Source organism: Henckelia pumila, chromosome 3 (genome assembly GCF_033568475.1).
Source record: "Henckelia pumila isolate YLH828 chromosome 3, ASM3356847v2, whole genome shotgun sequence".
Taxonomy (NCBI): domain Eukaryota; kingdom Viridiplantae; phylum Streptophyta; class Magnoliopsida; order Lamiales; family Gesneriaceae; genus Henckelia; species Henckelia pumila.
In genome coordinates, this window is record NC_133122.1 from 90,244,965 (window position 1) to 90,272,903 (window position 27,939).

At 32.7% G+C, this 27,939-nt stretch overlaps 2 protein-coding genes across 4 annotated transcripts; both read right to left on the reverse strand.

The window, feature by feature from the left end:
- Positions 1-3,756: 3,756 nt before the first annotated feature.
- On the reverse strand, positions 3,757-5,545 carry LOC140889190 (uncharacterized). Its single transcript, XM_073296897.1, has 3 exons — positions 4,922-5,545; positions 4,106-4,822; positions 3,757-3,765 (listed from the first exon to the last, which is right to left on the reverse strand). The coding sequence occupies exons 1-3, from the start codon at positions 5,543-5,545 to the stop codon at positions 3,757-3,759; spliced, it is 1,350 nt and encodes a 449-aa protein (XP_073152998.1).
- A 12,906-nt stretch (positions 5,546-18,451) lies between these two features.
- Positions 18,452-24,132, reverse strand: LOC140891666 (uncharacterized). 3 transcript variants are annotated; one of them, XM_073300265.1, is made up of 10 exons: positions 23,980-24,132; positions 22,979-23,389; positions 22,793-22,885; positions 22,488-22,703; positions 20,561-21,556; positions 20,410-20,467; positions 20,166-20,301; positions 19,935-20,051; positions 19,702-19,834; positions 18,452-19,234 (listed from the first exon to the last, which is right to left on the reverse strand). In XM_073300265.1, exons 1-10 carry the CDS (start codon positions 24,002-24,004, stop codon positions 18,666-18,668), a joined length of 2,754 nt encoding a protein of 917 aa, XP_073156366.1. In that variant the 5' UTR covers positions 24,005-24,132; the 3' UTR covers positions 18,452-18,665. The 3 variants fall into 3 exon arrangements, with proteins under 3 accessions (XP_073156366.1, XP_073156365.1, XP_073156364.1); XM_073300264.1 differs by having other exon boundaries at positions 20,410-20,449; positions 22,793-23,389; XM_073300263.1 differs by having other exon boundaries at positions 22,793-23,389.
- Positions 24,133-27,939: the final 3,807 nt, after the last annotated feature.

Consider the following 27,939-nt stretch of genomic DNA (forward strand, 5'->3'; position numbering starts at 1 on the left):
TCCGGATAACTCCGGTGAGAATGATATTCCCAGTAAAAGCAACATAACAAGCAATAACAAGTAATATATCAATAGCATGATATAAGGATAAAATATTCAATATTAATACGAATGAAATGCGTGTTTTTAAACCCGGGATATCAACTCTGATATTCGAAGGAATTTCTGCTATTCTTTTGGGATCCCGAGTATGAGATCACGTAACAACTCACCGACTCTTTCAATCGAGGTGGTGTCACGTATCTCCATCCTCTAGACTTTTGTGCGACTATAAGGAGTATGCTGACACTAGGCGAACTTCTACGTCCTAGGCCACTCGATTATAGCCCCCAAAATGTCTAATATAAAATGGTCGTTCTGCCCGCTGAAATCAAAGATTTAGGCTCAAGATGAATGCACATAGAAACGAAATACATTAAAACATAATTCAATTAATAACAAGATTTCAATCAACAAAATACAAGTTCCCACTCTAGAACAAGTATTGATGCAAGTATGTGATTTAGGGGAAACTCAATAATCATCTATCTTGAGTGTTCTATCCCGCATAACCGATGTCTGTTTATACCTTTTTGATTCAAAAGCTCCAACTCTGGATAAACTACAAAAAGAGATTTATATCAAAATCTATTCAACCAATAATTCAAACGATAAAGGTAAAACTCTTTACCGCAATCCAATATCAATCCATTCAATACAAAACCATTCAAAAACTTAATTCCTACTTCTAAAATCCAAAAATTCAAATCGGCGGCATAACGGCTATAATCTGATCAACCGGAGACCACATACAACAGTTTATCAATACCAAAACGACTCCTAACAGCAATAATTTATCCAATTCAATCCAAAATCCAACCTTTTCTAAAACCCAATTTTTGAATATACTTCCAAAAATTATAACAAATCCGAATGACGTTTTTTTTCGATCCGACTTCAAATATACGATACATGCTAGCTCAAGAACCACATATCCGAATTTAAACAAATTCTGACAACATCCCAAAATCGAAGTATATTGGATCGAAGAAAAACTTATGGTAGAACGGAGCTCTCGCAGCCGTGATTGCTAATCTGTCTTCAGATTGAATTTCTAACAGACGGATCGAGCTCGGAATGAAATCACAAAGCTCAAAACTCATGTTTTTCTCTTCAATGGAGGTTGGAGGCGTGAAGGAGAGAAGGGAATGGAGTGGAGAAGAAGTCAAAGAGGCTTAAATATCTAATAAAGCCAAGATTTGCAGTTTAGTCCCTGGATTTTCCAAAATTTGCAAATCGATCCCTTATCGAATATCAATTAAATCCTAAAATTCCCTAATTTCCGATTATCAATCTTAATCTCCTATAATCTCAATTAGGCTAATTTTGGGGCGTTACAATTTCAATATCTTTTTCGCGATGCACATGTGTACTATCAATAAGGTTTTCGTGGCATGCTAAGCGCGCTTTCGATGGGAGTTTTCCCGACGTGCATTGCGTGCTGTCGATATGAGTTTCCAAGGCATGCATTTTGCGCTGTCAATGTGAGATTCCATGACGTGCTTTGCATGCTGTCGATGTGAGTTTTCGCGATGTACATTGCCACGTTGTTGATGTGAGCTTCCGTGGCGTGCTTTGTGAGCTGTCGATGACCCATGATTTTCAACAGCTTTTAGTTGTGCAGCGCTGCGGATAGCCGATTTGCACGTCGCAAAAAAACATTTTTTTTGTAGTGTAGGCGCCTCCTGGAGGTGCCTCAGCGCCTGGGGCTGCCCAATTTTACCTTAGATGCATGTTTGATTTTATACCAGTTTTAGCATGCACGATTATTGATCACAACAGTTTAAAGAGCATGATTTCTTGAAGTTATGATAAGTGTGACAAAGCTATGATAATGATGATGCATGAAAAATATTTGATGTTGTATGTCTTCTTGTGGTGGCAAAACGATATTGGTGTCTCGAGATGAGCTCCGGGGAGGGCCTTTCCAAATGATGTGCTCATGAGATGGAAATGCAGGACTGGCGCCCTGAGATGATTTCCGGGAGGACCTTTCCAGAGAATGAAAGTTTAAATAGCCAATACCATATGTTTGTTGTACAACGAATCTGTGATCACGGAAAACCAATGATGTGCTCATTATGATGGTTGCCAAAATTACATATATCTCATCACCCATAAATGACAAGTTTTATGATATTTTCATGTATGCCATTACATCAAGTCTTATGTTTCATATATGATATATGTATGTTTATTTTTGTTGAGTCTTTAGACTCACTATACTTGAATGGTGCAGGTAATGATGCTTTAGATGATTTTATTGACGAGTATAGTGATGGGGTTGAAGCGGAGAAAATGGTCGGGCGAGCAGAAGATGCATAACCGCGTTGTCAGAAGAGCTGTTATGTTGTGCACATTTTAGTTTATTTCAAAGGAAAACAAATTTTATTTATTTTGTTGTTGGTTTGTGTTGGAAAACAATGTGAGGATTATATCATTCAAATTGTTGGTGCACATTTATCCCTTTCTTAAATAAATATTTTATTTTCGCAAAAAAATTTCCCAAATTTTTAAAAGAATGTATGTTTAGTAGCGTCCTTGAGTTTTGGGACGTTACAGTATCTCCTTCGAAATAGTCTTTTGAGTAGGGTTGCTAAGCCATACACCCTTGATTTATGGTCGGTATCGGGAGACGCCATGATGATGGGGATTCACTCTACGGTGATCATGAACAAGCCCGTACCTGAGGGGAGGCCTGAGAGTCGGTCGCCTCATATGGGGGGGCCCATTTTTTTTTTTTTTTTTTACCTTTAGTAGTTTAATATTTCAAATAATTTGCTTAAAATAAAGGTCCAAAACAAAATTTATATTTTATTAAGCCCAATAATTTAGAGATAAAATTATACACGTTTTTAAACCCTATATTAATATATAAAAATAAAATTCACTTTCATTGTTGTTCGTCAACGAGATCTCATTGTAGTCTGACATCAGTAAGTCAATAACCAAGAAACAAGAAACAATTAAGGTACAAGTTTAAGTATTATATTTTTTTGCATCTTTTGTTCTTAAATTTGTTGTATAATAGTTGCTATAGAAAAACTCAAATTCTCGTCTACTTGTTCAAGCTTTCCATCATGAAGGAATTAAGAATTGAGTTTCTACGTCCAAATTTGAGAATTTTTTACCCCTAATCATAATTTGTAATTTTTTGGGTCTTTTTTTTATTTCATTATTGGGCCTAAGTTCTTAAGTTCGACTCAGTTCTACGAAATGTCAGGTACGCGACTGATCATGAAGAGTGTGGTAGTTTACCCAGCGGAGTTTACTTCAGATGCTACTTACTACACACTCATTGGCATCTAGACTGAGCAGGACTTGATAGTTGACCAGTTATCCAGTCATTTTGCATGAACCATGTCAGTCTGTATACTCGTATTTATGTACTAAGCAAGTGTCGCTCTCGTCTATGTTGTTACCATGGACACCCCATTCGATAGGGCAGTTTCAGGTTTTTCAGGAGTTGGACCTGTGGGTAGTTGGTGATCAGGGCTTGGATACTGAGGTTGTTGGTAATTTAGTGTAATGCTTTACAGTGGTATTCATTTAATTTGGTTGTATAATCGATTTTTATTTGGGTTTTCAGTTTTATTCCGGTTGTATAATGTCGAATTAGCATTTGTTTAAGTTTTTATAGTTAACTTTGGTTATGATTTATGTTTAAGTTAATTGTATGCCTAAGATTTTGTTTAGTAGGTGATCTGAGTCGGGTCACTACAATCTCTGTTAACAAAACGGTACATACATAACATTTAGCCTGTTTTATGGACATACAGTTTAAAATATCAAAATTGTATCTTTATTAATAGCTATAACTTTTGATAAAATAACAAGAGTTTGATCTCACAAAAATATTAAAAAATTGCTAACTTGTGATAATTATATTGGAGAAGTGTAGAGAGAAAAGAGTTTTTTTTTGGGAAAAGATGAAAAAAGAGGTGTTGGTAGTTGATTTTGTTTTGTCAAATTAAAATTTATCATTTTATACGTATCATCACACTTTTTTAAGCAAGATTTGATTTTAATTAGATGTTTGAAAGTTTATTTTTAGTAGGTAGGATACATCGTAGTTGAATGACCATTTTTTGTCATGCTTCAAGTAAAATGCATCTGTATTATCAGCACATGTTGGGCATGCATTCTTTGCATATGTATTCCACCCAGATAAACATCCCAAACCAGGAAAGTCACTGACGGTCCAAAGCAATGCAGCCCGTATTTGAAACATTTTTTTATCGCAAGCATCATATGTTGATATCCCATTTTCCCACAAGTCCTTTAGCTCAGACAGTAAAGGACGTAAATAAACATCAATATTATTCCCAGATGCTCTTGGACCTGGAATTAGGGTGGATAAAATCATCGAATGAGGTTTCATACATTCCCATGATGGCAAATTATAAGCCATCAAGACAATAGGCCAAGTACTATGTGAAGTACTTTGATTTTTAAAAGGATTAAAGCCATCAGCAGCGAGCCCCAACCGTACATTCCTAGGATCAGATGCAAATTTTTGGTGTCGTTCATCAAATTCCTTCCAAGCTTGTGAGTCAGCCGGATGCCTCAAATTTCCATCCACAACCCATTTTTTAAAATGCCATTGCATGCTCTCAGAAGTCTTGGATGACATGAATAATCTTTGTAATCTTGGTTTTAATGAAAAATACCAAAATACCTTGGATGGAGTCTTCACCAAAAGACGTTTTTTCCCACCTTTACATGACTTCTTCGACTGTTTTTGCAAATTCTTCCATCTCGAGAGATTACACACTTTGCAAACCTGTTCTTTCTCATTTTCACCTCAATAAATCATACAATCATTCGGACAAACATGTATTTTTTCATAATGAAGTCCTAACTTAGAAATTAATTTTTTCGCCTCATAAAAAGAATTAGGTATTTGTGCATCAGATGGAAGCACTCGGCGAAGAAAGTCCAACAACATAATGAATGAGTTATTACTCCATTTTCCGCTCACTTTCAACTTAAATAACTCGACAAGAAACGTCAATTTAGAAAACTTGGTACATCCGACATATAACGATTGTTTTCCATCATCTAGCATCGGATAAAAATCTTCTTTATTAGAATCATTTACTGAATGACTTGTTGATCCAACAACATAATTCTCATTACTCATTAATATTTCTTCCGGAATCCCAAGTGCTTCCCGTAACATCTCTTCAACCACAGGTTCATGATTAGTCACCTTAGGAACCTCCTCAAATGAAGTTGGTATCTTGACACTCATACTTTCATGAGAATGTATCATGCGTTTTTCTCCATGAAAAATCCAAACATGATAGTCTCGTAAGATTCCATTTATCATCAAATGCTCATATATTGTTTCACGATCATGATTTAATGAATTTATGCATTTGCAACAAGGACATGGTTTTTTGACTTCAAGATCAACGTCAATAAATGCATAACGTAAAAAATGTAGCACTCCCACCCGATACTCAAGACTACCATTGGGGTAGTCCATCCATGCCCTCTCCATTATCAAATCCTGTTCAATTACTGTTACATATTCAGTCAAATACTTTTTAAAAATAATGAATTTTAAGACCCAACGCCTTGGATTCAATATAGTATTTTAAGCATCTTGTAACTTTACATATACCTAAAATCGAATCGAATAATATCAAAAAAAATTCATACCCCCAAGTTCTTAGTCCTGTTTATCGAAAAGATTTACACTTCAGTGGTCCATCGGAGAGCTGGTTTGGAGAGAAGGCCATTAACTACACCTGAGCAGCACAGAAAATGGTAAAGACCAAGAGAAGAAAAAAACTTAATTTACACACAACGAGATATCGAGTTCAAAATTTAATCATAACATACATATTTCAGTACAATCTTTAGTAATCTATAGAGTAGATTTTCGAATCCCTGGAATTAATTACCATCTTTCATAAAAAAATCCATGAGGAGCTCAATGCAATCAGATTTTCGAATCCCTGAAATTAATTAAAATGAGTTTTCGATCAAATACTTACTTGTGCTGAAGTGCTTTAGCCAAAAACGTGATTCGGATTTTGAAATTGATGCGAACTAATTTTTTCAACAAATTTTCTCAGAGGCGCAGTGGAGGAAGTGGGGAAAATTGTCGTCCAATAACTTAAATGGATTGGGTAGGGTAAAAGTCAATCTGGTTTTAGACGCGGTTTATAACCGCTGGAATACATACAAACACCGCTCCTGAAACAAGATATTAGAGCGTTTATTTAACGGTGTAAAACGTTACGTTCTATACAAGCGGTTTTTTATTAACCACTTTTATAGAATATCTATATTAAAGCGGTTTACAACCGCTCTTGAAGCCTAATTATATTAAATCGGTTGCTATGAGCCGCTGTAAAATATTAGGTCTATTAGATCGGTTTTAAAACCGCTCGTAAATAAACGCTCTTGAAAACTTATTTTTCTGTAGTGTATGGGATGTCATGTAACATGATATTCTATAATACATGTCATGTATATCTTAAAATTATATGGTAATTGTTTTATTGAATTATAAATAATACGAAATTTATTTTATTCAATATCAAATTTAGTCAGAACATTCATTATTAGAAAAAATTATATCATAAATTTTTATTTACACAATGTTTTAAATCATATAAAAATAATTTAAATAATTTTTTTATTTTCACTAATCTTGAAATTTCTTTTTTTAAAAAATTAAATTTACACGCATCGTCGTATGCCAAATATGTTATTATGGTAAAATTATTTGTGAAGTATGAAAAACTGTAATTTTAATCATGTATGTTTGTCATTTTACGATTTCGGTCATCTATGTTTTTATATTTCAGTTTTAGTCCTCCATATTCCTATTTTTGGCAATTTCAGTCCTTTTTATTCGAAAATAATTACGTGGCACTATAAACGTCAGCTCCACATCAGCACTGTAATGGTGACACATCAGCGCCACATTGGAGAAAGGACTAAAATTGCCAAAAAATAAAGATAACGGATTAAAACTGAAACATGAAAACATAGAGGACCAAAATTGCAAAATGACAAACCTACATGACTAAAAAAACAATTTTTCCTTGTGAAGTATTATAATATTAGAGTAATTTACTGTTTTTCGAATATGTGATCATAAATGCATGGGGTTACATAATATATTATTACATATGTATTGCATTATCTATATATCTTTAGAAGTGTTATAAATCATCATAGAAATAGAGAGATGAGTAGAAAAAATTTATGAGATGAGAGAATTCATATGAGTCAATACTCAGGTGAAAATTTTATTGAACTTCATCACCTCTATTTATAGAGGAAATAATAGAATACAAATCTTTACAGATATTATATTGACATATTTATCTAGATTACAAATCTTCCAAATCTACCTAGATAAAAATAATCATCTATAATAACAATATATTTATAACATTCCCCCTTAAATGATTATTTGCACAAGAAACTGATTCTTCAAAATATCCATTTGGCAAGATGTATGTTTGGGAACTTCATCGGGACACAAGTCCTGCTTCGTTAAAACCTTGACGGTAAAACCCCGTGGGAAAAATTTGAACGAAGGAAAAAGAGTACAACAACATATACTTTCTTTGGATATCTTCCCGACGACGGATGTGCCACGTTAAAACCTTATCAGAAAAAAACTCAGTAGGACAAAATCCTAATGAATGAAAAAGAGTACGACATCTTTTTATACTTGTTAATTGTCTCATTAAAAACCTTGTTATAAAAAAACCATGTGGAAAAAATCATAGACAAGGAAAAAATAGTACAACTTTGATTGCTCCCCCTCTTACAAGCATCACTTGAAATTATTAGCTCTTAATGTTTCAATCTTATGCATTTATTTGCTAAAAATTGATTTAGATGCTGATTTTGCCATATATATGGTACTTCAAGATCAAATATCTTTTCCTCTTCTTCAAGTTAGCAAAAACAATATTTTGAGCATCAAATCCTTTCGATGATGATTCTATATGTATCACTATCAAATCAGTGCATCCATTATATGTGCAAATATTTTCTCATAATCTAATTGAAATATTTTGAAAAACTTTGCTAATATTTGCTCATATGCAACATGTCACTTGTCAATCATTTGTTATTGACAATCTCTACAAATTGTAGTTCAAAATAATCATCATTTTGCATAATAGCAAAAACACATTAATGATTATATCATTTTGATCCCAAATAATTTGTGAATTCTCATCTTTTATATACTTGTTATTCTCAAGAATAACATAATCCAAATTGGATTTATTGAAATAATTGGTCGTTCATGCTTCTAGCGTCATTTTTCATTTACTTGCAAGTAATATAAGATATAGTCCTGCAGGACATTAATTTCTTTTCACAACGACCAGCCTCCATTATTCTTTTCACATTAAGATATTCACTAATTTTCTTTAAGGGGTTCTTTGTCACTAAAGACGATTTAAATTGTTCAACTTGAACATAAATGAATCTAAACAGTATAAATGATCTTATACACAAAATCAAATAATATATTTCGAGGTTTAAACTTTGAACATCATGTTCACTTTACATTTCATTGGGATCGATCTCAAATATTCTTGTAACTTCTATTTCCTCCCCCTCAATATTGGAAACATTGTTTTGCAAGAATAATAAATGAGAATTTCGCGTCATAAAATCTCATTTATCAAGATAATTGATCATAAGATTCAATTTATTTTCAACATATTAACAATCCCTTCAAGAAATTTATTGTAGCGCATTTCTCGCACAAACATTAACTTTCTATACATGAGCATTTGACATAATATTTATAATATATTTCAGATATCTCAAATATGACGCATTTATTCTCATGGTTTAATAGTTGATTGGAGGCAAAAGAAATCAACTAAACCAACATATTTATAATCATAAAATTGATATGCATATCCTCTTTTTTGATCAAGCTTGTCTTGATTATATATTCTGAAAGTTTTTCTCAATACATATTTTGGCAAGCATCATGTTGAGTTTCGTGGTCCCACGTTATTTATTCATTCCAGATAATATGGGGAATTCTATCAATTTGAGCTTTTATGATAGTGCTATCAATTTCGCCAAGCCATAAATAAGAATTCATAAAATCTTTTGGATCTTTGATTAAAAAAACATCCATATTTATCGATCCAAAAACTTTTGGCTTATTCATTAACATCTTTGTACACTATCAATAGTTTTTCAACTATTTATATAATTTGAATGCTCAATTCAATCCATTATGTCAAACTCTAAAAGTATTTGTATCAATGATACTTTTGGAGCTCTTTAGCTCTTTTAGAAATATTGATTTGTAATATATTATTTAAACCAAATCAATATCTACTAGATTCAAAAATCTATATACGTCAATATCGTATATCACTATTTATAATATCAAGCACATCATATCAAAAAAATTTTCATCGCCAATCATGCGATCTTATAGATCTTTCAAACATTCAATCAACATACGATGAAACATATGATTTGGGTAGACATCAACGGTCTCCACAAACTTTATATCTTGCTTGATAGATAACGATAAATCTTTTACGTACTTCATGTACGATAGTGATATGAGATACTGATGTACGTTTAATACAATACTTGATTATGACGTATATCTCAATATTTTGTGCCGAATTTATGATTCATACCTCGCTTCATACGAGATGATCATATATTCTTCCTTGAAGAATTAAACTACAGTGTATCAACTGTGTTCATTGACACTGTCATATTCACTTAAAATAATGGACCACATTAATCAGACAACTTTCATAATTGTCTTTTCTTGAACAAAATACTATAAATAAGATATTATAAAAAAAGAATTGAAATTGAAAAATCGAACGTACCTTTTCAAATACCTATATGCATCAAATAGATCTTTTACCTTCAGCAGTAACATTCGATCTATCACGAATATCATTTCACATTCAATTTGTATTCCTTTTCAAATTCTTGTACGCACCAAGTAGATCTTTTACCTTCAATTATGATATTGAATCTATCATGAAATTTATTTTACATTAAATTCATGTTCCTACATGTAAGATAATAACATGTGATAAAAATACTCTATCATTCATTTAAAAAATGATAGCTTAACCAAATGATTGAAAAAAATTCAAAATTTATATCCACAATCAAAATTAAGGAATTTAAAATCCATAATCAAATTTTATTAAATAAAGATTTAACAACCCAATATATCCATAAAATATAAAAATTCTCAAATCAAAAAATTTATCACCAGATTGCATAATCAATATCTCATGCAATATATTGACTAATAGAATAGATTCAAAAAATTTGTAGTTCTTATTTTATATCATCAAAATAATTTATGTGAATCAAAACAAAACACATGCTAGAGTTTTTCACAATTTATTTTAAACAAATACAAACTTAATTTAAAAAAAATCAATAAATAAATAAAATGACTTGAAGTTAGTAATAAATCAACTCATTGACATCATCATGCATTAGCTACCATCAATCCATCATCATCGTTGTCCAATATCGATGATGGTCCAATTAATTGGGTTTAACATTTTTTTTCGATTGATAGTGTTGCGATCTTACTACCGCACATTCATAATTGTCAATTAATAGCCTATGCAGTTCATCATTGAACATCAAGTCGCTATTCATAAAAATAGTGACAAATAATATATCACGCTTCTTCTATAGCATTAAGAACAAATATATGATTTGAAACGATATCAAGTCAATATCTTTTGATATATATATCTAACATATATTTTTAATAATATTTTCTTATGAATATTGACAATTTTAGATCATATATCGATATTTTTTGAGAAATTGTATTAAATTTCTCAATTCATAAGATCCTCAACAACCAAGAGGGCATTACATTATATTCTTCGAGAATATTTTCAAATCTTGGATCATATATTAATATTCTTCATGAATATTATCAAATCTTGCATTTTTTATCAATATTTCAATATTGATACAATCTTGCATCATTTTATCAATATGCCAATATTTATATATTTTGACATGAGATCAATTTTTTCAATGATATTTATAGATATTTGATATCATATCAGTTATCATTCATGATTTCTTTACTTTCTCAATTTACGAAATCATATATCATATCTTTATCGTGAATTTATTCAGATTCTCAATATATTATATTATAACTAGTAATCTCTTTAGATTCTCAATATATTTGATCTTATATCAAATCTTAAGCTTGAATATCTCAATATTCAATATATTATATCATGAATTCATGAATATATTTCGATATATCAAAATTGTAATCATGAATCTCTCAAAATTCTCAATATATTATATCTTGATCATGAATTTCTTCAAATTCTCAATATAAAATCATGGTATGCTACTTTATAGCCATCAAAATATTCATGATATTTCATGGGCACCAATATATCAATTATTTTCATTGTGTTACTTCTAGAGCACCAATGAACATCTCTCATAAAATCGATTGTGTCATTCCAATAACGTCAATAAAATGAGAATTATTTTCATTCTCAGTTGGTTACAACATCGTGCTGATAACGTGTTATAAATCATCATAGAAATAGATGTAAAGATCAAGGAATTTGCATGCATGCAGTTTCAAATGCATTTACACCAATAGTTATGTAAGGTTAATTAACGCAATTAATGTTGGCATTAGCTCAAGAAGTTGGAAAGCCAAAGAACAAACCATGAAACCCCACCATCAATAAATTATCATTATGACCATGATTAAGGACGTTTATGACCACTTAATTGGCTATAAATGTGTGTCCCTTCAAATGCCCAAAGACCACTATATAAGCACCTCAACCTTGAGGGAAAATGACACACCAAAACACTCCACACCTTCAAGATTCGAGCAAGAGAAAGAGTTGAGATTCTCGTGCATTTTAGTAGCTGTTTAGTAGAGTTATTTTGTGCAAGTAGTCGAACAAAGAGTGTTGTCTGAAGTATTTTCCTAATCGAGCCAAAGTTTCACAGAAGCACTACCAGGCTTGAAGTAGAAATTCTGTCCATAGCATTCACTCACATTCTCATAGGATTCAGGTAAGTGGGCTTATGTTTCTGAAGCAATTTTTCGTTCTATGATTCGTTTGTTATCCTTTTCTTTTATCTCGTATTTTCTGAAAGTATACCTTTGTATGTATATTTCTTGATATAATGTTTGTACACTTATAATTCTTCATAAGTGGGCTTCTATTTATGCTTTTCAAATGATGATGATCTTGTTTCTGAAAATCCGATCGTACACCAATTATTTCGTGTCTTTGATAAGTATCAGATTCATGTTTTTAATAGTTTCGTTTCATTTGATCGTATTGCATTTGTTCCGTGTCCTTTGAACTATATATGTTTCTTTTGAATGATTCGTTATACTTTGAGGTTTTTGAAACGACACTGTTATGATTTGACTTTGAAGTGGAAAAAAAATATGATATGTTATATGGCCCTTACACGGTGGGTATAAAACCGTTATATGGCCCCTACACGGTGGGTATAAAACCATTATATAGCCCCTACACGGTGGGTATAAAACCGTTATATGGCCCCCTTCGGTGGGTATAAAATCAAAACAATTGCCTCGCCCCTTAGAGGAGTAACATATAGGGGACAGAAAAGCAAACAATGAATAATGAAATGAAGTTTCAGTTCTTTCCATATGTTGACCTTATGATTTTCTTGATATGATTCCTCGAGCTATTTCGAATTCTGTTGGTCTAATGTTTCAATTCCTGTTGTGACATATTTTGCAACATGTCACTTTCGAACTCATGTTATATCAACGTTTCGATATTCTTGTTTATGAGCATCCCCCACTTGCTGAGTGTTTCCCAAAACGCTCACCCCTTACTTCCCTCCCCAGATAAGAATGAAGATCAACTAGATGAGGCTGAACAAGACATGTTTTGGGGCTCGTGATGAAGTTTAAAGAAAAGAAGACCTCTAGAATTGTCTTTAAGCTAGTTTCCTTTATATTATCGCTTCCGCACTCATGTTTCGTATTGTAAAGACAATTCTGTTTTATGAAATAGACTGGTTTTGGGAAGATTTGTACTACGAGTCTTGTTGTTTCAATGTTAAATTGTTAACAACACCGATGTCAACTAGACCCTTTTTCGGGGCGTGACATTTAAGTGGTATCAGAGCCCAAAACCAGGTTCATAATCTTGATGGAAAATTAAGATTTAGAATGTCAATGATTCACTTGGGAACTGGAAATTATGATTTAGAATGAGAATAAATGACTTGGGATCTAGTATATAAGATATAGGAGAATGAATCATTTGGGAACTAGTGTTATGATAAATGGTGAATTTGGAACTATGATTTATAATCACTTTGGATTAGTAAGTAAGATTGAGAATGGGAAAGAACCACTTGGGAACTAGTATTATGTTTAAGGTTAGTAGGAAATTTTAGAATGGTTATTTTAGATTTATGTTTACTCAGTTTTGAGACTATTATTTAGGTACATGGTCGATAGAAATATTTAAGTTATGATTTTGAATTTATACAGAATTATTTGGGAGCTAGCATTCATTAAATTATAGATACGGATTTTAAGACTTGATTGTTGAAGTTTAGGTTATTTTAATATTTTTGATTATAGATCAACATCATTAGGATATTTTTGACTCCAAGGATATAATACTATTGAAATCTCGGAATATGATGACAATAAATTTTTGGGATAGAAATTGCAAAGAGGTGCCAAGATTGTTGAATTCCGACAAAAGGCCAATGCAATCATCTATACAATGAATGCATTAGTTGGAGACCAAGCTGATCCAAGTTTCGAGGACGAAACTTCAAATAAGGAGGGTGGAATGTAAAGATCAAGGAATTTGCATGCATGCAGTTTCAAATGCATTTACACCAATATTTATGTAAGGTTAATTAACGCAATTAATGTTGGCATTAACTCAAGAAGTTGGAAATCCAAAGGACAAACCATGAAACCCCCACCATCAATGATCATTATGGCCATGATGAAAGACTGTTATGACCATTAAGAGTGCCCTTTCACCTTCTACTAAACCTCACCTATAAATAGACCTCAAAGTTGATGGAATTAGATACACCAAACACAAGCTTTTCTCTCAATCTCTCCCAAAATTTAGTAGCTATAGTGGTCGAGACTCTGCCCAATTTTCAAAGCTAGAGTAGTTTTTATTCAAAGCAAGTAGTCGAGCAAGAGTGCTATTGAAATTCCTGATCGAGGTGTCAACCAAGATCCAATATACTTCAATTTTCGTGGGAATCAGGTAAGTGGGCTTTCGGTTTTGAAAAAAATAAGCTTTTGCATGATAATGTCTGAACTTCTGAAAAACTCTGATTTTTGTTACTGTACTGATACTTGTGAACTAGTGGTAGGAGTATATATTCCGAACATATCTGAATTCTGTTATTTTTGATTTTCGGCCTCACCCTTTAGAGGAATGCCATATAAAGGACTGATATAAGTTAGCCACAAAATTCAATAAGTTAAATCAGTGCATGTTCTGTATTCTGTTTTTGAAAATATAAGAATGTTCAGTTCAGTATGAATGCATAAGTCTGGAATTGTTTTTATGCGGGATATTCCCCCATTTACTGAGTGACACCCATATCACTCACCCACCTTGAACGACCCTCTCAGATAAGAACGAGGAAGAACTTGAGGACGATGAGCAGAACCAGTTTTGGTGATGGTGAAGATTGATTGAGTTACATGTTATTTAGTTTCTGTTTCAGTTTCATAAGCCGCTGCGTTTTAGCTAGTTGATGTTTTTAGTTATCTTTTTATTCCGCCGCGTTTGTTAGAAAATGTATTGATCTATATGATTTGCGGTTGTAACAACAATGAAATTCCATGTTATGAATGAATAGACTGGTTTGTATTATGAAATCTGTACTTCTGAGGCTGGTTGTTTAATGTGAAAATGTTAAATAACGCCGATGTCAACTAGGCCCGATTTCGGGGCGTGACAATAGAGAGATGAGTAGAGAGAATTTATGAGATGAGAGAATTCATATGAGTCAATACTCAGGTGCAAATTTTATTGAACTTCATCACCTCTATTTACAGAGAAAAATAATAGAATACAAATCTTTACAGATATTATATTGACATATTTATGTAGATTACAAATCTTTCAAATCTACCTAGATAAAGATAATCATCTATAATAACAATATATTTATAACAAAAAAATGTTATTTACACTCTAATTTTTGTGAAGCACGCTCCATTCATTATTTTTGTACTACAAGTTGACTATATTACCCTTTAATAATTTTAGTAAATTCCTCAATATACTCTCATAAATTCCTAAAATAAGTTTTTTAAACTTTAACAACTCAAAATATTATAGTTATATTTGTCAATATTTTTAAATATAGAATACAAATAAATTTTAAAAATTTATTTGATCAAAATAACGTTAAGTATTATGTTTTTTTTTTAAACCATGTTGTATTTCAAATTTTTGAAAAATAAAAAGATAATGTTTCATTCTTATTTTTTTCATAATTTATTTTAATTTTTATTTTAACTTTAAAATTAAAACTTTTAATTTAATCACAATATCTAATGAAAGATATATGACTACCAATAAAAATGTATATCTTAACAAAATATACATTTTCAATTGAAGTTAATATATTGTATAAAAAACATTCTTGTAACTAAAAAAAACGAGTATAAATTTATATGAAATGAGTTATGTCATTGCAGTTATGCTTTTAATCACTAAAACTAAAATATGTATTACATGCTTTCAAATAAATATTCTAAAATAATAAAATATCTTCTTATTTTTTTGGAAAAATTGCTTTTTTGGTCCTGTATGTTTCTCATTTTGCGATTTCAGTCCTTTATATTTTCAGATTTCAGTTTTAGTCCGCTATCTTTATTTTTTTGGCAATTTTAGTCCTTTTTCCGACGTGGCGCTGATGTGGCACCAATTCAGTGCTGATGTGTAGCTGACGTGTACAGTGCCACGTAAGCATTTTCGAATAAAAATGACCGAAATTGTCAAAAATCAAAACATGTAGGACTAAAACTGAAATATGAAAATATAGATAACCAAAATCGCAAAGTGACAAACATATAGGACCAAATTTGCAGTTTTTCCTATTTTTTTATCCTAATTTAAATATATGTAAATTTAAATATTATCTCAAACACTTTAAGTTTTAGATAAATCAAAATTTTTTAAGCCGTTAGGTTTACGTATTTTATAAAATAAATTATCCAGTAACATTTGTATATGATACAAAATATTGAGATATAATATAAATAATATTAAATTTATTGAGACTAAAGAAAAGATTTTTTGTTGTTTTATAATTTATTTGCATATGAAAAAAATCCGTTACAGTTTTTTGAGATTAAAATTTTTGTTGTAACAAGGATAAGGATTAGATTTGGGTTTTTTAAGGTAGATGAAAATTTTAGGGTATTGTATAGGAAAGTAATTAATTAGAGGGTAATCTTGTCCATAAAAGAATTATATTGATAAGTTGGAGTGTTATTAACAATTTTTGACACTCCTCATATCTTTAATGTGTCTATAATCTGCATTAATTTGTTTTACATTGAAATATATATTTGTGGGTGACTTCTCCTTTTAGTACTTGAATTCCTTGCAAGACTAAAATTGTCAAAAAAAAATTAAAGATAACAGACTAAAATTAAAATATGAAAATATAAAGGACTGAAATCGCAAAATGATAAACATAGAGGACAAAAAAAATAATTTTTCCTAAATTTATTTGAAATATTTTTTTAATTTATTGATGAAAATGGATTTCATTTATTTTAAATGTATATATATATATTATGTAACAAAATTATAAACTAAAAACTTTGCGATTGTGTAAAATTATTTTTTTAAAAAAACATATGATAACTTATAAATTATTTTATCAATTATATCATAAAAATTTATTTGTTTTTTTATCATGTCTGTTATCCGCTATTCAAATATTTGAATTAAATCATATTATAATTTATTAAATCGTATATTATTATCATTAAATATTATAATTATTGATATAAATCATATATTAAAAAGCACAAAATATTTGGAAAATTTCAAATTTTTAAATAATATTTTTTCTTTTGATTTTTGGAGAAGAACGAAAAAATACATATATAGGAGATAGTGAGATAGAGAGGGGTGAGATAGTGAAGAGTGAGAAAATGTGAGAAAAAGATATAAATTATGGGTTTTATAAGTTTAGAAATCCATCCAAATCTTTGGGTTAGACCAAAGACATTTTTTTACAAAATATAGTTGTACCTTAAGCATTAATGTTTGTATGTCCATGATTTTCATGGAGTTATTAAAAGTTCATTGATATTTTGAATAACACTAGACTTTTATAAAGTTTTTAAAAGTCAAGGTTGAATACCACTTGACTTTTAAAACTCTAAAAAAGTTTATTTTGAATACCACAAAACTTCTATAGAGTTTATAAAAGTCATGATTGAATACCACTAGACTTTTAAAATTCATAAAAGTCATTAATTCTCCGGATTGAATACACCCCCCTAAGCTTTCAACCACTTCGGAAAAATATGCATTGGGCGACCTTATTATTGTAATTGTGGGAAATCTTCTTTGGTGGAATGAAATGAAATCATATCTAAATTACTATTATATGCATAAAATTACCCACTAATATATTATTGGAAACCTATTATATTCTCAATGTTGTATGGTGGCTCATTTTGATGTTTTGTGTATATTTTTGACAATTTTATCTTTATAGGAAAATCCATGGCGAATTGTAGCTAATATGACATTCTTCTCAACTGGCCCAACACTTTTTTTCTTTTTGTTTGAAATTGTAATTTATTTACAAAATATATTATCGACCACTTCACTGTTTTTCGAATACCAAATTTATATATGGGTGCTCGACGACGAATACAATGGATTTTGGGACCATAGGATGTTGGGACCAAGTTTTCATGAACCACTTTGGTATTGTGCATGGAAATATATGCTTGGCCTACCTTGTTATTGCAATTGTGACAAATATTTTTTGATGAAAGTAATGAAATGAAACCATATTTAAATTGTCATCATATACATTTAAATTACCATGAAAAGCTTTATTGTCAATATTTTGTGGTGATATCAACCATTTTTACCTACTCGCGTACCGACAAAAAAAATTTTCATATAATTTTTTTTTTTCTGTTTCCCTTTATCTCACTAACCAAGGTGGATTCAACCGAAGATGGGATTGATCACTTCCCAGAAGAACATAAAAAATATTTAATTTATATTCATTTTATTTGAAACTGTGAATTTACTTCCAAAATATGTTGTCTTCCTCTTACTTTATGATGATACATGCTATGTAATTTGTTTTTTCTTGAATTACATCTGAATAAGATGATTCAAACAAACAAAAGGACTTGTTTCATTTCAAGAAACAACAGTTGAAACATGTTGGAGTTGATTTACTGAAAAAGATTAACAAAGTCTCAATCAGAAACAAACGCTGATAATTACCAAGTAGCAAGTGCACAGCAGCAAATGCAGAAAATTCTTGCTAGAATGAAATGGTACGGCCTCAAAAACTGAACTAAATGTAGACTAAAAGTGCTGCACCCTGAATTTCCACGCCCCTTCAACTGGATCATATGAAACGAACTCAGCTCCTAGTTCTTCCGTCCTCTTGATCAACATTGCTGTATACTTGTGAACCTTCTCGCCATTCGTGTACTGATTCTCTGTTTTTTTATCAATGCATTTGACATTAAGTAATGTGACCTCAGCAGGTTTATTCAGGCTTTGTCCCACTGGAGGCTTATTGAGATCATTTAGATAAACGATCACTTCGCGTTTGTTAAACTGGATGATAGATTCAAGATCAAGAGAGCGGACATCTGTTTCTCCTAAAAACCTGATGCTTCCATAATCCCGTCTGCCAACGACAAAATCGTGCACGTGGCTGCAAAATCCTGGCTGTGCCCTTTCATTTTCTGCCAGCAAGCTGATTGAAGGTTCAGTGTAATAGTCTCCATGCCTGAGCTTCGGAAGTAGTGGTAGCAAATCATCAAAGTTTTCCTCTTGGATGGAAATGTCAAGAGTCGTCTCTGGGGAGGTCCCCTCTGGTTGGGAGGAAGAAGTTGCAAAAGCTTTATTTTCAGAACCTTTTGCACCTGAAATTATAAAATATCTGAGAATCAGAATAATTAAAAAAAATATTCGGGATAGAAAGAGAAGTAATTGAGTTCATACACATCCTTATGTCACTCAATCTCCGAATAGTTTATGAAAAGACTGGATTTCTTTATATTTGTTAAGAACAGAACTAATTCAAGTTTCCGCAACTGAAATATGATGAGTATATGTGCTGCGATGACTATTTCTGAAAATTAAAATTGATCTAATGGTGCTAGTTGTTCAATATTATGATTCAAGATCATGTTGTGATTCCGGTAAATTCTACATTATAACGGCACCTGCAGCATATTTTAATAATTAGAACTACAATTCAGTACCGAAAACTCAAAAGTGGTATCTAGATCAAGAACCAAGTGATTCTGTCCATGCAACAACTATCAGATAGAATTCGGTAAAGAAAGAAATTGAACCATATACTGAAATAGTCTAATTGAAGACTTGCCGTCGTCACGAGTATTAAGAGGTGTATTCTTGACCACATACGACGAGTTTGAAACCCAAGATCTGGGGTTCATCCGTGGCATCAAAGGAGCTACTGTACAAGGTTTGTCTTCTGTATCACTGAAAAATGGCACCTGCGACAAAAGTCAATTGTCGTATAGATGAAGAAACAATTAAGGTTTTCTGTAATAAGAAATCAAAAAGTATGGGGCAGAATATCACAAAGGATCTAACCTTACGCTCCTTGCTTCCAGAATTGAGTCTTTGAGCAGGATCTCTGTTTTGTCTAGAGGACCAATGCCGGATCCTCAAATGGGGTGCTTTTGTCACAGGTAAAGGATTATTTGAAACCTGCACCCATGCATTGAGAAAAATTAATGAAGAAATTTACAAGAATATCCACATCTTTCAGAGCATTCCACGGTATACAAATATGGATCAGTTGGCGAGAACTAAAAGACTTACAGGTAAGCTTGAAATTCCAGTTTGTATGCATATTCGTGAATCAGGTTGACAACTTGATATATTCACTTCAATTTGAGGGCCAAAAGGATTTTGGATACATGATATCTGCTCTTTCACAGTGCTTGAAGACACGAACCTATTAACATTCAGAATCACAACCGATATATAACTACCAAATAAATCGTTTGTGCAACAACGAATTTGAAGGATAGCATAAAAGAGCGAATAATCAAATGGAACTTACTGTTTTACATTGTCATTCTGACTGTCAACCTGTGAAACCTCTGTAAAGGTAGTTTGTGCTGATTAAATGAAAACAATAGCATAAAACATCACATTAATGAAATGCCAAGTGATCTTTGAAAAAGAATGGCATGTTTAGAAGATTCACTTACCTCGCGATGGCTCATTCTGATTGGTAGTAAATGAGAAATTTACATTCGGTACAGCTTGTCCAGTCTGTGAAGCATTCAGAAAAGATGGAAAAGGGCCTAATGAATTTTCCAAGGCAAGCAATATGGATGGTGAGAATGTGAATATAGGTTCACTTGAGGAAATCATGCTGAGCAGCGGAAAATTTTGGACAACAGATGATCTGGGAAATTGAAACATATTGGATGATACTGACTTATTAACCGGATTTAAAGAACAGAATGGATTTATAGAAGGTGCAAAAGCGGGCGTAGAAGATATTACTGAGCTTTGAGGTTCAGAGGCAGACTGTGTCAATGTCTGGAATGTGAATGATGATTCAGTGGATGGAATTGTGTGAAAAGGGGAAGGAGTGAACGTTTTTGATAATGAGGGTAGACAATTATCTGTTGTCATTGACCTAGTAACAGGATATAATGAAGAGAAAGGACTTGGAGTTCGGGAAAATGTAGTAGTAGTATTAGATGTTACAGTGCTTTGAGGTAGAAAGGTAGACTGTGCAGATGATACGGTGCTTTGAGGTTGAAAGGTAGACTGCGTAGATGATGAGAATGTGAACGGTTGTTTGTTTGACGAAATTGTGCTAAAAGGCGAAGAAGTAAATGTCGTGGAAAATGGTGCAAGTTGATGATTACTGGATGGAATTGGCTGGCTAACTGGATTTAATGAAGAAAACCAATTTGGAGTTGTGGTAAATGAAGAAATAGAAGATGTTATAGTGCGTTGAGGTTGAAAGGAATGTGATTGAGTGGAGAATGTGTAGGAGGAAGGAGAAAAGGTTTTCCCTGGTTTTGCAAGTGTTGGAGCACTGGATGTTGTAGCAGCTGGAGCTACAGAGTGTTGAGAATTAGAGAGAGTATTGGGAGCAGAAAGGTTAAATGCTTCTGGGCGACTGAAGATGTTTTCGTTAATATCAAAATGCTTGAAACCAGATTGTTCACCCCGAGATGTGTTTCCACCTGTCGAAACAAATATGACAATTTGTTAGAACTTTTATTTATATGGAATTACAAAGAAGAACAACATATGGCTGATGCAAAGTTTAAAAGCTTTAACTTTATCACGTAGCTCGTAATCCTCCATCCGCAACTCTTCATGACTTTTATCACTATAAACAGGCATTGCAGAAATGGACTGCATTTTATCAAGAGAATTCCAACCATTGGCTCCATTGGTTTCCCGTGTTGCAGAATAAGGCATAACACTACTTCCTTTACACTGATTACCAGTGGTTGAGCCAATTGTCCATGACAATGTTTTGCTCTGTGATCCTGCATTATGATAGGTTAGATTAAGATGAAGGTTTCTAGGTAATTATTAAAATGCAATAATTTCGCAAGATGTAATTCTCACCAGAATTCTGAATTCCATGCACGTTGTTACTGCTGCACTTAAAAAGTGCTGAAGCTGAATTGGAGCTATTCTGGAACGGGGTCCAGAAAGAAACTGTAGAAATTTCAGGTCCAAATAAGCTGCCGCTAACAGATGATGATGTTGAGCTAAACGAAGGTAATCTAGATCCAACAGTGTTATTCTTACTCGGATGGCCAAACACACTTGTGCCAAAACCATTGTTTGCACTCTCCGGTGTGAGAGACGTCACATTAGGTTCGCCAAATATGGAACTTGTACTACCATGTGCCCCAAATATGGAACTTGTACCACCATGTGCCGAATTTGATTGGAAAATCGAAGGTGTGGACTCAAAACCAGATCCCAAGTTCTTTGGAACACCAAAGATATTTGTGCTTGGTGCTCCAGAAACAGAGTTGCTCTGAGGCTTATCAAGATTTTTGTAACTGACTGGTGGGGTGTTGAATACTAGCCCTGTGTTTCCAAACGGTAAGGCGACAGAGGGTTGATTTGACAGCTGAGAGACAGTCGAAGGACCTTTATTACGTAGCTCGTAATCCTCCATCTTCAACTCTTCATGGCTTTTGTCACTATAAACAGGCATTGCAGAAATGGACTGAATTTTCTCAAGAGAATTCCTACCATTGGCTACATTGGTTTTCCGTGTTGCAGAATAAGGTGCAGCACTACTTCCTTTACACTGTTTACCAGCCGTTGAGCAAATTGCCCATGGCAATGTTTTGCACTGTGATCCTGCAATACGATAGGCTAATTAAGATGAGGGTTTTTCCAAGGTACTTATAGAATTAGAATGCAATACTTTATCAAGATGTAATTCTCACCAGAATTCTGAATTCCATGCACGTTGTTGCTGCTGCTGTTAAGGAATGTTGAAGCTGAATTGGAGCTATTCTGGAACGGGGTCCAGAAAGAAACTGTAGAAATTTGAGGTCCAAATAAGCTGCCGCTAACAGATGATGATGTTGAGCTAAACGAAGGTAAACTAGATCCAACTGTGTTATTCTTACTCGGATGGCCAAACACACTTGTGCCAAAACCATTGTTTGCACTCTCCGGTGCGAGAGACGTCACATTAGGTTCGCCAAATATGGAACTTGTACTACCATGTGCCCCAAATATGGAACTTGTACCACCATGTGCCGAATTTGATTGGAAAATCGAAGGTGTGGACTCAAAACCAGATCCCAAGTTCTTTGGAACACCAAAGATATTTGTGCTTGGTGCTCCAGAAACAGAGTTGCTCTGATTCTTATCAAGATTTTTGTAACTGACTGGTGGGATGTTGAATATTGGGCCTGTGTATCCAATTGGTAAGGCCACAGAGGGTTGGTTTGACGGCTGAGAGACATTCGAAGGACCGAACTGAGTGTTCGGCTGCTGAAATGGATTTGGCTGGATCTGATTAGATAACAAATTCCCTGCAAGATAGAAAATAACTAGTCATCGTGCATGCTTAGAAAATAATGTGAAACAAAATAAGATGTTGAATTTTGTATTTCTCATACTGCAACTGCAAGTAGGAATATTTTACTTCCACCAGACAAAAAATATACAAAATTTTGGTAGCAATCAAAACTTTTTCCCCCAAAGATTCATTCAGCCAACCCTCTGTCCGACTCGGGTCCTTCCTCACGAATAGCATTCTCCTCCCCCTCAAAGAATCTCACCAATTCATTGACACGCAACAGAAAATATGAAGAAGATGAGATATTTAAAAGGAACTAAATTCCGCCCCTCCGTTGGAACCGTGCGCAGAAAACAAGGGAACCATCAATCATTAGCACACAAATTAAGGTTATTACAAAAAAACAAATCTCAGTAAACTAAGACACAGTTGATGCAAGAAACAAAAGCAATACAACTCTTCACTCAAACGCATTCATTCAACGTACAAAACATAAAACCATCTATTTGTTCAGCGAGAATGGCAAGGCAACCAAGAAGAATCTCAAAACGAGAAGATTTCATCACATTGCAAGCATGAAAACAGTTTCAGGAAAAAACCCACAAGAACTTGAAGCGGTCTGCATCATTCGAAAACAAAAATTTCAGTCGAGGGAAGATATTCAAGACGACGAATTTCGGAAAATGCCACTCCAATTGTTTCTCCCACAATTACTTGCATACAATTAGCCGCGGAAAGGGAATACGAAGAAACTCTCTCAAAATATATATATATATATTATTATTATTAATATAGATATGGACGAGTAGCTTAGAGAAAAAGCGGTTTAACGTCTTCGTAGCTTATGTTTAAAGCTAAGCCCAAAACGGTGTAAGATATTTTCAACTGCCGCCCGTGGCTTTTTCTTAATTATAATTCTGGTGTATATCTAGTTTTTGAATTTTCATTTCTACCCCTTAGTTTGATATGAATAAGCATTACACGGACAACTTAATTCATGCTAACGACCATGGCACACACGTTGTGTGTGCATAACAAAATAAATTAAATGAATATTATAACATTTTTAACATGATTTAATTCAATTTTATACTTTTTAATCTATTGATGATATTATTATATGAGGCAAATCATAATATAAGCTCGAAAAAAGAAAATAAAAAAGCTGCATATTACCTAGAAATACGCATCATATTATGCAATGACAACAAAACATTTTATTTAAAAAATTGACATAAAATCTCCATAAATTGCACTTGCCAACAAAACCATATCATGTAGATCAAGTAGATAATCTCAAATTTGATTTTTGATCAAATTTCAAAATCAACTTCCTCATTTATCCATATATTGTGAAAGATTATTGAGATCTAGCTTTATGAATTTCACACACACACACAAACATATGTATATATGCAAAAATAATTATAAAACAAAATCACTTATTAACGATAAACACGCATCTCTTCTATTTTCCCATATTCATCTCACAATAATCTAAAATCAATAAAAAGATAACAAAGATAACATAAAATTTAGGATGATAAAAAAAATTAGAGTCTAACTAACTTTAAAAAAAAAAAGAAGAAGATCAATGTAATGTAGCGTACAAATCCAAGTAACCTTCAGTCTATATGACCGCATGACTATTGATACAACATATAGTATTTTCTAAACCTACAATGACAAATAAAAAAAAATTGAAACAATAATTCTGATAATCTTTTTCACCATTTTATAGCAATCTTAGAAAAAATAAGAGTTAATAAATTATCATAAAATTTCGTTGCACGAAGGCATACAGATTCGAGTATATAGATAAAGATATAGAAGCAAAAAACACCAAAAAAAATTCGACGCATAGCTTCACCTTATAGTGGAAAGGAGACCTGCAACCAAATAGAGATTTTTTATAAAGGACAAAAAGTTCGAAATCAAAAGAGCAAAAGAAAGGAAATCGAAATCAAAGAATAAAACAGAAAGAGAAGATGCATCAAATAAAAGCAAACTACTGTTTTCGATGAAAGCACATGTTTGAGGATAAGTCTTATGTTCCTTGCAACAAAACAAAGAAATTAAATATCCAAAAAATAGAAATACATAAAAGGGACATTCCCGCACGAAAAGAAAATTGTGATTTTTAAATGGTATATGAACCATTCCAAATATTCATACTGAAAGGAATATGACTTGTCTTGCAAGACATAAATTCCTTAATAATATTTTCCTAATTTTAATGAGATCTTAGTTATGAGTTTTGCCTTGCCATGAGACATCGCGCAAGTATTTAATACTTGTGCATATATATTTGTGTGTTATTTACTGTTATTTATTTATTCCGCTGCATAGTGTTTTCTTGAAGTGTTGACAACACTGAAAGATAATACAAACTCAAAAATTCAAAAAGTTTTTCTGGTATTTCTGTGATTTCAGACTGTCCAAACTTTACAAGTGGCGTCAGATACATTCATTTGACGATATTAAGTGTGATTCTGTTTTTTGTGTTTTGGCAGGATGGATTCATCACTCGTTGAATTGACGCAGGATGTTATTGAGTCTGATCTAGGGGATGAATCCATCGGCTTGCTTACCAGAAAGTTTGGTGATTATCTCAGAAGGATGAGGGACAGAGCTGGTCTAGGCTTTGAGAACAGTAACTCTGCTAGTGTTCCAAGTGCAAATCCTAAGAAAAACCCAATTTCATTAAAAGCACAAGCTTTTGTTCAAAGGACCAAACAAAGGAAGTGCAAGTGTTGCCATCAGTCTTGCCAACACTGAAACAGAACACTGCCAGGAGGAAAAATACTGAGAAAAAGGTTTGGGCACCAAAAGCTAAATCCAACTGTAATGTTGTTTATAATTTCTCGAAAACTAATGTTGCAGGTCATTGGTACTTCGACAGTGGAAGTTCACACCACATGACAGGGCTGAAGAAGTATATCTCGAACTATGTTGAACAGGATAAAGGAAAAAGTGACATATGGAGGAGGAACAAATGAAAAGATTGTTGGAAAAGGCACTTTGAATGTCGAAGGACTGCCCTAGCTTCACAATGTTCTACATGTTGAAGGATTAAACGCTAATCTTATTAGCATTAGTCAACTTTGTGATGATGATCTTTATGTTAAATTTGATAAGAATCTTTATGAAGTATTTGATAAAAATAATTCATGTGTTATTTCAGGTAAAAGATCTATGGATAACTTATATCAACTTGAAGAAGATCTTGTCTGCAAACACACGAAAGAGAATGATCTTGATTTATGACATCAAAAGTTGGGACATGCAAGCTTCAATACATTGAAGAATTTGTGTAAGTATGATGTTGTCTATAAAAATAATTCATGATCTTTTTTAGGTAAAGGATCTATAAATAACTTATATCAACTTGAAGAAGATCTTGTCTGCAAACACACGAAAGAGAATGATCTTGATTTATGGCATCAAAAGTTGGGACATGCAAGCTTCAAGACATTGAAGAATTTGTGTAAGTATGATGTTATCTGAGGTATGCCAAATCAGAACTTTGGGGTATCATATGTTTGTGAAGCATGTCAAAAAGGTAAGCAAACTCGGGTGTTGTACCCAGTGTTGCCAACACTTGGAACAACACGCTTCCTTGAGCTTTTGCATATATGTTTAATGGGTCATATGGAATTGAAAAGCTATGGAGGTAAGTGGTATTCTTTTGTGTATGTTGATGACTTCTCACAGTTCACATGGGTAAGTTTTATTAGAGGGAAGTCATGAAAGAGTGGGTGCCCGATTAGCCAACTTGTGGCTAAGGGCTTTTATGACTCTATGTATAAACAATCTTTGTTTAATATAATTTACATTAATTAGTGGCATTTTCTTTATCTTTCTTCATATTGTTATATTGTGATATACTATTGTTGTTTTGATAAAGACCTTGAATATACTATAGTGTAAGTAAGATGAGATAGTGAATAAAGAGAGATCACTATTATGAAACACATCTTATAGTCACTGTATATTCTAAACAGTTCCTAGTCAATTGAGCCGTCCGCTAATAAGGATAAGGATCGCTCGAGATTGAGACTAGCATTTGTGATGCCAAGTACCACGTTTCATTGGTAGTGGACATGGAGATGTTCAAAGCATGCAAATGGATATTTATATGATGAATGATCGAACTACCCTATTCGAACTTTCCAAGTGGTTATTATTATTTGAGTGGATAAGTCCGCGGTTTTGGTTGTACACCATTAGTCCTTACTACTTGAAACATTATTGAGACTCTATATGCTAGTACTGTATTTTGACTCGTTTACCGACTCTATGGGGGTCATCAGGTGTCGGGATTGGGTACAGTTACGACACATATAGGAGTCGATGCTTTGTTGTCAAGGATTCACCACACGCTTGCGAGTGTGGATATCCTATGCGATCTGAGGAGATATTAGTGTGACAAATCTCTAGCCAGAGTACTCGATGTGATTTAGGTTACTTGGTTTCCTAGTAGCACATGTGATGTCACTATTTGATCTTCAAGATGCATTTCATAGTTATCAAATCTCGAACGACTCTCGATGTACCAATGGT

Excerpts from the sequence above, each read along its gene's own strand:
- LOC140889190 (XM_073296897.1), bottom strand. The coding sequence starts at position 5,545 with ATGGAGAGGGCATGGATGGACTACCCCAATGGTAGTCTTGAGTATCGG. Across the intron at positions 4,823-4,921 it reads TACCTAATTCTTTTTATGAG|GTTTGCAAAGTGTGTAATCT; the intron begins GCGAAAAAATTA and ends GAGAAAGAACAG.
- LOC140891666 (XM_073300263.1), bottom strand. The coding sequence starts at position 24,004 with ATGATGCAGACCGCTTCAAGTTCTT. Across the intron at positions 22,704-22,792 it reads GCATGGAATTCAGAATTCTG|GATCACAGTGCAAAACATTG; the intron begins GTGAGAATTACA and ends ATCGTATTGCAG. Across the intron at positions 19,235-19,701 it reads TCTTAATACTCGTGACGACG|GTGCAAAAGGTTCTGAAAAT; the intron begins GCAAGTCTTCAA and ends TTATAATTTCAG.